At 29.2% G+C, this 11,128-nt stretch overlaps 2 protein-coding genes across 2 annotated transcripts; one reads left to right on the forward strand and one right to left on the reverse strand.

Moving 5' to 3' along the window:
• Window positions 1–2,030: 2,030 nt before the first annotated feature.
• Window positions 2,031–3,486, forward strand: PKA1_5 (camp-dependent protein kinase catalytic subunit; the record flags this gene model as incomplete). Its single annotated transcript, XM_012938058.3, has 1 exon — window positions 2,031–3,486. The coding sequence occupies one exon, from the start codon at window positions 2,031–2,033 to the stop codon at window positions 3,075–3,077; it is 1,047 nt and encodes a 348-aa protein (XP_012793512.2). The 3' UTR covers window positions 3,078–3,486.
• Window positions 3,487–8,902: 5,416 nt separating this feature from the next.
• MS3_00008674 (uncharacterized protein) lies at window positions 8,903–10,444 on the reverse strand (the record flags this gene model as incomplete). Its single annotated transcript, XM_012938049.2, has 1 exon — window positions 8,903–10,444. The coding sequence occupies exon 1, from the start codon at window positions 10,139–10,141 to the stop codon at window positions 8,903–8,905; it is 1,239 nt and encodes a 412-aa protein (XP_012793503.1). The 5' UTR covers window positions 10,142–10,444.
• Between the last annotated feature and the right edge of the window lie 684 nt (window positions 10,445–11,128).

Below are 11,128 nucleotides of genomic sequence, written 5' to 3' on the forward strand. Positions count from 1 at the left end.
TAAGTTTGATCAACCATAGTTTTAATGGAGTCGGTTTACTATTAGAAAAGGTTACTGTTGATGAGAGGCCGTTCATATGAATTTATATCACACAAAGTTGCTAATCATTATACCAACCGGTCAAAAGTAATACATTTAGTTAGGACAGTAGTAATAGTTGGTGGTGACGAGATCATATAGATTTCGAAGTTAAAGTAAAACAGTAGTATATGATATTAACAGATGTTAGTCATCGTATATAGATATAGTAACCAGTGAATCCCAGATCGATCGGTTAAAGTGAGACATTCGGAGAGAGTTATGTTAATTTTGAGTCTATCTATGGCCCAGTTGGGAGGACTGTATAAATTTTAAAATTTCTGAATTCCAAGAACCAATTGTAAACTCTAATTCTTTTAGTGATTTCCTAACTGATATCAGTCTGTGATGTTAACCATTTCGAGACTAAACCAACCCCCACAGACTGTTCATCTAGGAGATGAATGTCATGTTAATTCAACTTTAAAAGAAAATATTCTTCCGCTTTTTTCCATTTCAGGGTATTATTATTATATCCTAACTAACTACAGTTTACAAAATCTAAATTACTTTATAATGATATATTACATTGCCGCCTTAAAAGCGAAAGTCATAATTAATAAAAATGATATGCTTGTTCACTAATAACAATTCATAATATTATGATAATTTTTTAAATATTCGATTTCATCACTCTTCATGTTTGTCATTAACTTGTGTAGACATGCATGTATGTATATATTTGTATGATAATTATGGCCAACAAGTTGGTTGTAAGCTCTCTGAAACCGTATGGGGTTGTGGAGTTTGTTATGCTTTTGGTTGAAATCATGAATCGATTGATGTTAGAGGACTATTGAAAAACCGGAAGCACTGGATAGGACTCTGCAGCAGTGAGCACATACGGTTCGAACCCAGGATGATCTCTATCAAAAACTTAACCATCTTCACAACCGCATACTATGTACTCACCAGTGACTAGCTTCGTGAGAGAATTCTCGGAGTTCTAGTGAGAAACCGTTACCAATGAAGCTAATCCATGTGAGGTAGAGATAGGTATCTACTTCAGTGTTATGTTTGAAGCGATTACGAGTTCACCCAGTCTGCGAACCGAACAAAGACTCTGTGGCCAAAGACCAATAAGCCAGGTATTGTGATGCGTCCCAGCACTGCTAACCAGAGACAGAAGTCCAAGTTCGAAACGGGGAAACATATTCCGCAAGCAGCCAGAAGCACGAGCAACCACGAAAAGTCGAGTCGGAGACACACTCATTTATATATTGGTTTGTACACCCATTTTTTTGATTTATAATCAGAATAAATCACATATCTGAAAAATACTTCATACAATAATATCGTATGTTATACAGAATAAAATGTCATAGGGGAAAACAGTAACGAATACTATACTGAGTGATCATCAAATTGAATTAAATAGAATTCATGTTGAATAAAAATCATGAGGAGTAAATAAATCTAATTCTGACTTTTCATCACGACAATTGAAGATGCCGCCTCAGTGGTCTTGAGGTTCGCGCGCGAGAGTTACGCTCATTCCAGTACTCCCAGTTTATATATATATATATATATATATATATATATATATATATATATATATATTAATGTGTCTATGCATTAGACTGGGTGTATCCATTAAGAAAAAATGATATACAATAATGTATGTATGTGTATTATCCGTTTAGTGTATAAGTACACTTTGTATTATCAACAAATTAAACTGATAAAAATCGATTAATATTCAACCAATCTCATTCATTATAATAATAATAATCATAAATGTTCATTTGTTCATTAACTCCATTTAATTAAACAATGGAAATTTATTTATTTCATTATTATTAAAAATACCTATTTATCCGTTTCAATAAAAAAACTTTCTTTCTAATTTGATATGTGAAGTTAGTATCATACAGCACATTGTTCAGTGATTATAGCAAACAGCCAACAACATCAACAACAACAACAACAACAACAACGTCAACAACATCAACATGTTAGCACATTCTGAATTTGCTGATATTTTAATAGAACAATCTAAATTATTTCATGAATTATATGATGATAATTTAATGAAAATGACAGCAAAATTAGATGATTTTCAAAGAATTCGTACATTAGGACGTGGTGGTTTTGGTCATGTTCTATTAGTACGTCATATTTATACTGATAAATATTTTGCATTAAAAATATTATCTAAAATACAAATAATTAAAACTCATCAAATTCATAATGCAATTAATGAGAAACGTATATTGGCTGCATGTAATTTTACATTTATTATACCATTATATTATAGTTTTAAAGATAATAGTAATTTATATCTGGTTATGGAATATGCAATAGGTGGTGATTTATTTACATTATTACGTCATATGAAACAATTCTCTAATGAAATGGTCAAATTCTATGGTGCTCAAGTGATATTAGCATTTGAATATTTACATTATTTAACAATAGTTTATCGTGATTTAAAACCAGAAAATCTTTTAATTCATTCTAATGGTTTTATTAAATTAACTGATTTAGGTTTTGCTAAATTATTACCTAAACATAAACGTACATGGACATTATGTGGTACACCAGATTATATGGCACCAGAGATTATATTAAATAAAGGTTATCATCATTCAATTGATTGGTGGGCATTTGGTATATTATTATATGAAATGACTACTGGTTATCCACCATTTATGCATTATGATCAAATGAAAACATTTGAATTAATTATTATTGGTGATATTAAATTTACAAATCATTTTAATCCATTATTAAAAGATTTAATCAGGAATTTAATACAAATTGATTTAAGTCGACGTTATGGTAATTTAAAAAATGGTATCCATGATATTAAAAATCATGATTATTTTAAAGATTTAAATTGGTTACAATTATATCAATTGAATATTGAACCTCCTTATAAACCATTATATAATAATAATAATAATTCACAAGATATAAATCATTTTGATTATTCTAATGAATTCAATTTCAATATTGCTGAAAAAGAACAATTTGAAAATAGTTTTGATGATTTTTGAAATCGTTTTCCTTTTGTTTTCATGGTTTTATTCAATTCCGATTTGTTATGGTTTAATTTATTGATATGAATTGTATTCATAGCTTAATTCACTGTTAATTATGTAATAAAAAGAGATAGAAAAAAAGAAAGAAAGAAAGAAAGGAAGGAAGAAAGCATAGTGTACAATATCACAGGTAAATATGATGTTATAACATATTGAAGAGTAAACTCACAACATTGAAAATTGAACAAAGTTAACTAGAAAATGAATTATTCCTTTTTTCTTATCAAAATTAACATCCTATGTAATTCATAAGTCATATACATACATCATTTACTTAGTTTATTACTTAAGTAGTTTGCATATTTTCACAATACTTTTCTTATTTGACATTTTTATTTTAAGTGAATACAGAATGATCTTTTTTTCATAAGCGTTCTCAGAGATTAATTGAGTTTTTAATGTTGCTGAGTTTCATCCCACGTGGAATTATGGATAAGTGCTGTTAAGGTATCTCATAACTATTCAGTGTTTTATGATTTCTATTGGTTGCTTAACTAAGACCAATCAACGAAGTTAACTATAACAATTTTACTATTCAATAAATTTCTGGGATTATTAATCATATATATATATATATATATATATATATATCAGTGGAGATAGTAGTATTAGTATTACCACTACTACTACTACTACTACTACTACTACTACTACTACTACTACTACTACTACTACTACGACTAATACTACTACTACTACTACGACTAATACTACTACTACTACTACTACTACTACTACTACTACCATTAGTTGTATTAGTAATAACAGTAGAAATTCAATGCCATAAACCCTGGTCCGGATAGGAAATTTAGAATCGCAAACACCTTTAGTAAGTTTATTTACAGAGGTTTGAGAATAAAATAATGGAATATAACGCTTATTGTGATACTGGTTGATCATTTAAAAAAGAGAAATCGTTGTACTTCTAATGAATTGTAAACTAATGATGAACAACATTTTCTTTCTTCACTTTCATTGTAATAGCTAAATTGTTCAACAGAAGTAGTCTTTGTGAAGATATTGTAAGATTGGATTAAAGGCTCAGTTTGAATTGAAGTTATCTGGGTAACTGTAAAAAAATCGTGAGATTTCATAATGTTGTTTTCTATTGAGTGTGAAGCGACAGACGCGCGTTTACTTTTACGGCGTCCTGAACTTCAATAAAACAAATACCTAATTCTCTTCGATACTCATTGTCGTTTTCCTAAAGCTGACGATTTGTAACAAAAGCTGACCTTCTGTTGCGAACTTAAAGGAATCACAGGTGGCTATGAATTTCGAAGTAAATCCTGAAATTATTGTGAGTCAAACGTCGATTGAATTTTTAAAAAAATATACTTTACACAGTGAGCTCACCTAATATGAAGAAAATATTTAATTTTATAAGTGCTAACTTTGTAATTGTCTTTCAAAGTTAAATATTACATGAGTCAAGACAAAGCAAACGTAAAACATATTCTTGCAGCATTTAAATGCTAAGATATAATCCAGTTACCCGTGCTTACTCCTGCCAAACCAGATATCAAGACCAGAAATTTAGGGGATTATACACATACCATTCGTACACTAATAATCTATCGAAGCAGATGCTTCTTTAGATGTGGTTTGATGCTATTTAAAAAGATCGAGATTTTTACCCAAATATTTTTACTTTGGATTATTCTCAATGTGCAAAGAAGGGGCCCAATATGGTTTAACGTAGAAATCATCACTAATCTTCGGAGCAGAATGATTTGTAAAAGTATTGTGATACACTGAAAACTGAGAAAGCCAAATTTGAGACATTTGATGCTTACCCTAATTAAATTCCTTAATAGATTGTAAAACAGGGCTTAAATGTTCCCCAACAGAATTCCCGTTTTTTTCGTACATTAACCAAAGGTAAACATAGGACATGCCCTATCAACACTTTATGTAAATAGTTGTTCTTGATAAAAGTCTCCTCCAAAAACCAAGATTATTCACAAATTAATCATTGAAAACACTATCCAGCTAACAGTAAATTACAGTAATTACATCATTTAAATGTAATTCAAGTGTATTAACAATTCAATAGCCCAACATCTTTAGATTATCTGAAATGTTTAACAGAATAAAATCATTTAAATGATTAATATCAATGAATTTACTTTAAAAGAATAAATGACTGATTTCATCATAAACAAATAAAGCAATAGAAGTACAATTAATATCCATGAAACATAGAAACTATTCAAAGAATTTTTTTCACAGGGCAACTTTTCATTATGAATTCTTAATAAAATTAAACCCGATCGAATTAATTCAAATCAGTTTAATTTACACACAATAAAACAAATGAATACAGATATATATAACAATGAATAGAATAAATAAAGTAGGATTGAATAATGTCAGTCATTCATATGTTGATTAGTTATACAGTTCATGACCTTAAATCTCTGTCCTCAAGTTATTCGAATCAAATAGATTATGTATAGACAGCTTATAATAAAATGTATACTATGTGTGTACTATAATAATTTGAATGAAATTTTAAGAAAAAATATTGACATTTCAGCAAACTGTTTATAATTTATTCAGTAGTATATAAATAAGATAATCATCATAAATTTCAATTTTAAACTAAAGATTAATTTCCGTTTTGAAATAATTCAATGAACTAATTTCTTGTGAATAAACAACTTTTGAAAGATCTATTGGCCTATACTGTAATAGGTAGTCGATATACTTAGTTACTGAAGAAATACATATCTCAATAATGTAAGTGGAATATGAAAAAGAAGGGAGATATTTCCGATTACTTAATGACATTGTCAGTAAATAATAATGAAAATAAATTCAACAGTTACTGGATCTTTGAATTATGGAATGTTTTGGTTTGTTTGTTCCTAGGCTTCTTCAAATCTGAACTCATGATAGCTACTATTGAGTGTCAAGATTGGTGATCAATTAACCGCTTCTCTCACTCAGACGAGTATGAAAATAACGCATCTAAGTTGTTTAGAGAAAACAGATCATGTCTTAATGAAGCGGTTGAAATGATTTCTGAGATTTGGTGCAAAGTATTACAGAGTGGCTGTTATTGTTCTTTTTATGAGGAAATTTTCTCCGAAAACACATTGGTTACTATTTAAGAAACACCAGGTTACAAATATATCTTTAACATTAAACTAACTGAATTTATTATACATGAAGTAAATTGATGTCGCTTAACATCAATTGTCGTAATTGAGACGCATTTTATCATATCGATTTTAAGTGCTTTATGAAATATTAACGAACAAATGATCTTGATATTTTTTTGAGAGTAAAATAGACGCTTATCCTGTTGCACTTTTGAAAAGAGATCAGAAGATCTATATGGTTGAACTGCTTTATAGTTTTCAGAACAGTTTTCACTTTTATTATCACAATTACTATCAGATAAATGTTTTAATGAATCATGTTAATCATTTTGAGATAAATGGACTTTCCTAGCTCACAAGGGGAAAACCAAGGTCCTCAAATACAACATGGAAAACAGCAATCCAATCAATCTTGATGGCGAAACTCTGAAAGATGTAGAATCCTTCACATACCTGGAAAGCATCATCGATGAACAAGGAGGTTCAGATGCAGACGTAAAGGCGAGGATTGGCAAAGCAATGATAGCATTCCTACAGTTGAAGAACATATGAAACTCAAAACAACTTTCAACCAATACCGAAGTCACAATCTTCTATACGAACGTCAAAACAGCCAGTTCTACTGTACGGAGCTGAGACTTGGAGAACTACAACAACTACCATCAAGAAGGTACGAGTATTTATAAATGGTTGTCTACACAAGATACTCAACATCCATTGGCCGGATACCATCAGCAATAGCCTTCTGTGGGAGAGAACAAAACAACTTCCAGCTGAAGAAGAAATTAGGAAAAGACGATGGAAATGGATAGGACATACACTAGGCAAATCGTCAAACTGCATCACGAGGCAAGCCCTAACTTGGAATCCTGAAGGGAAGCAAAAAAGAGGAAGGCCAAAGAACACATTGCGTCGGATAATAGAAGCAGATATGAAAACGATGAATTACGATTGGATGGAGCTAGAAAGGATTGCCCAGGACAGGGTTGGATGGAGAATGCTGATGAGTGGCCTATGCTCCTTCAAGACGAGTAACAGGCGTATGTAAGTACGAAACTTGGGTATTCGCAAAAAACATTTACCCGAAAATCAATTTGAAACAAAAAATAACCATTGGTTTAACTAATCTGTCTCATTATCGGTTAGCAATCTTTATGAGTTACGGTATGGTTCAAAACTATTTTTTTGTATCAGAGATGATATACGATTAAAACATGAAATATTGGTTTTTCTCTGGTATATTTACTGCTGTTAGATTTAACTATCGATAGAATATACTTGCCAGTAGAAGTCACCTTAAATACTTCAGTTAGAAAGTGTAAAACTGTCGCCAAATCTAGTGATTTGGATATAAATACGTTAGGAACTGAATGAAGATATTACTATGAAATCAGTAATATATATATATATATATATATATATATATATATATAGTACAACTATTCTAGTCTGACAATAAGACACTAAATACTGTTCCATATATTCATAACTATAGTAAACTTTGTGACGAGAATGTTTTTGTCATCATTTTTATGATTATTAAGTGTTTCAATGTTATTTTACTTATTAAGCTTGTCACTTAATAAAATATCGAGGCAATCCGCACAGGGTGCACATACGCCAACAAAAGACTGATCACTTGTAGTCCTAAATAACAATGGGAAGATACAAGTTAATGACATCAATTGAATTTAAAACTTCACCCTATTACACAAACAGGTGGCTATTGGAACTCAGTAGCTAAGTGGATAAAGCAATAGCGTTTGAAGCGAACGGTAGTGGGTTTGTGTCGTAGAGTGAGGATCAACACTAATACGCAGGTAAATCCAGCTGACGAGCCACAAATAGGACGAAACGCACGTCCTGGATTCCACTGCTAGTCACTATCCATCTTCATTACGTTATAGGATGTTTGAATATTTATTTAATGTAAGCTTAGTATTTTACTTATCATCAAATATGACTAAAGTATATTGTGTTAAAATAACATAAATATTTCACAGGTATTGGTTGTTTGAATCTTCCATTGATGTTGATCAGTCTCTTTTAAGCATATGTGCATTCCAAATGGATTTTCTCGATATTGCCATTGAATAACAAACATTATAAACAAAGATGGAAAGTTCAAACAGCCAATACAAATGAACTGAACTCCACTGCATTGTAGAAACGGCTATCTGGACTCAGTAGCTAAATAGATAATTCCGTGACGCTTGAAGTAATCGGTACTGCATTTAAGTAAACATCAACTCTGAAATGGATGTATTTCCAGCTTACAAGCTCCAAATAGGCCGAAACATGTGTACTGCATTCCACTGCTAGTCACCAGGCATTATTGCTTATAGATGAATGTTTTATTGATATACAATTATACTTTGATGAGCTAATTGTATATAATTCATGTCAAATAAGGTTTTATTCTCAAAACTCACCATCGTTTCACACCTAAAGCATCGGTTGTTTAAATGAATGAATTATTATTTAAGGATTTCAATGTTAAACTCATCTATAGATGAATATACTGAGCACAGTATAATCTCGTCGTTATGACACATTATCATTTAAATATCTTAGTCATAATTTTATCTGAAACTTGAGTAGTCATCCCACAGTGATAAAATTTAAAAAAAAATGGTATAGTAGAAAATATCATTAAATTTATTCAACATTATATCAAGAATCTTTCCTATATGTAGATTTACTTGTACATTGACAACTACATTCAGTTACAATTGGTAAATGTACTCTATACCAATTACATTTGGATAAAGGCCATTTTTCAGGGCATATATAACGTAGTATAGCTATATTCTTTGTATTTTTTTCTTGACAATACATTCCAGGAGGTAGTGAACATGAAGTATTAGCTAAATTAACACATTGACCAATTTTAATCCATCTTGGCCAAAATTTTGGTCCTAAATCATACCATATATAATATAATGGGCAATTATTATAATCATTTAAAAATTCTCGTAGAATACGTTTTAATTGACGATTTTTTTTCATTCGATTATATTTAAAATATTGTTGATTCGATTGAAAATGTAACAATTGATCATTGAATTGATTTTTATATTTTAAATTTTCAATCAATTTTAATCGATGCATTATATTTTGAAAAAATTGATTTAAATTAGTATCTATGTGATTTTGTTTTTTTCTTTTTTTATATGAATCATAAATATTTAAAAAATTTTGATGATTTTTTGATTTGATTTTACGTGATCTTCGATTTCTATTTAATGATAATAATGTTTCAAATGTATTTTTATCATCATTTATAAACGTTGATGAAATTAATCTACCACTTGGAAACATGATAGCTTCCCATGGTTTATTAAATGACATAAATTCACTATTAAAATTTTGTCCACCTAATAAACGAATCATTTCATTATGTTTTAATAATACATGATTATGAAATGGTCGTTCATTAGGTATTAATGGAATTTGATTAGGGAATATAGTTAATTGATTAGGTTGAATCATTTGATTAGTTGTTCTAAAATTTGAATTCATCTCTGCTTTTATATGAACTGGATCATTTTTTAATCTTTGAAAAATATTTACATTTCCGGATGTTTGTAAATTATGATAAAATTCTAAAGGTTTTGATTTATTAAATTTAATTGATGTAATATTACTGATTTCATTGTTTGTATTAGGTGTATAATATAAAGTTGGTTTTTCCATTTGATATGAATTTATATTTCGATTTTGAAATAAATGCCATAAATAATTTGAAATATTCGATTTATCAATTGAGTTACCATAGTTACTAATAGGATTCACATCTTGTAAATCATTGACAATATATGTTGATTTTGATGTAATTCGATTTGAATAAATTAAAGGTAAATCAATGAAAATACATATGAATATTATTAATTGAATGTATATATTAGACATTGTAAAACATTAATCTATATTGCATAATGAACATATATTCTATACACTGTACATGTTTAAAAGTTATAGTTGCTAGGGTGATTATGAAATTTTTATTTATATCATAATTTTATTCATTAAAATTGAAATTATTTATTTATTATTAGTTGAAATTGAAAATACAATTGATAAGTAGTATGTTAAATTTTTATTGTTTTTCTTCTTTTACTATTCCATCTGGTCAATTGAAATAGAATTATATTTAATTAATTAGATGTTGTATAGCGGTTATAGTTGGCATATGAGTTAGTTCTTTTTACAAATGAAACATTTTGTTTTTTCTGCATTGTTGTATTGTTTCAGCTGACCTTGAAAGTTTTGTGAATAGGTAAAATGTTATTTTCTATTCATTTTATTATAAACAAAATCGACATTCATAGATATCGGGGGGGGGGTTTGGGTGGTAGGGAGAAAACAAAATCAGTGATATTTTATCTTGACCAATAGGCGATTGGTTTTATGAATTTATAAATTTGTTCATTGTGTATAGAACAACTTTTACTCTAAAGAAGTAATTTTAATAAAATGATTTAATCTCAACTGAGAAAAATCATAAATAAGAGTTGATTGGGAATTTTGTGTAGTATGAACATAGTGTTCATTTACTACTAAAGATTAAGTTGGTTATTTCGTCTTAGTTACCAATTGAAGGGGATCTATTGTTATTTACAAGTAGACAAGTCATCTAATTTTTTTTTAAAAAGAACATTTTGAAACTCATCACATTCCAATGAAAAATAAATTTACTTTTCAATATTTTCTTTCAAATAATCACTTACTATAGTATGCTTTTCTTATGATAATAAGACGTATTAATTCATAGAAAAGAATGCTACATTACAGATTTTTATCAACTCGCACAAGTATAAACCGTAATGAACAATCAATCAACTTTTTGAGTTGCGCTAATAACTTTCAGACATTGTTAAATGAACGTTGCTATGTTCC

The sequence above is a fragment of the Schistosoma haematobium genome, chromosome 6 (genome assembly GCF_000699445.3).
Source record: "Schistosoma haematobium chromosome 6, whole genome shotgun sequence".
NCBI classification, from domain to species: Eukaryota; Metazoa; Platyhelminthes; class Trematoda; order Strigeidida; family Schistosomatidae; genus Schistosoma; species Schistosoma haematobium.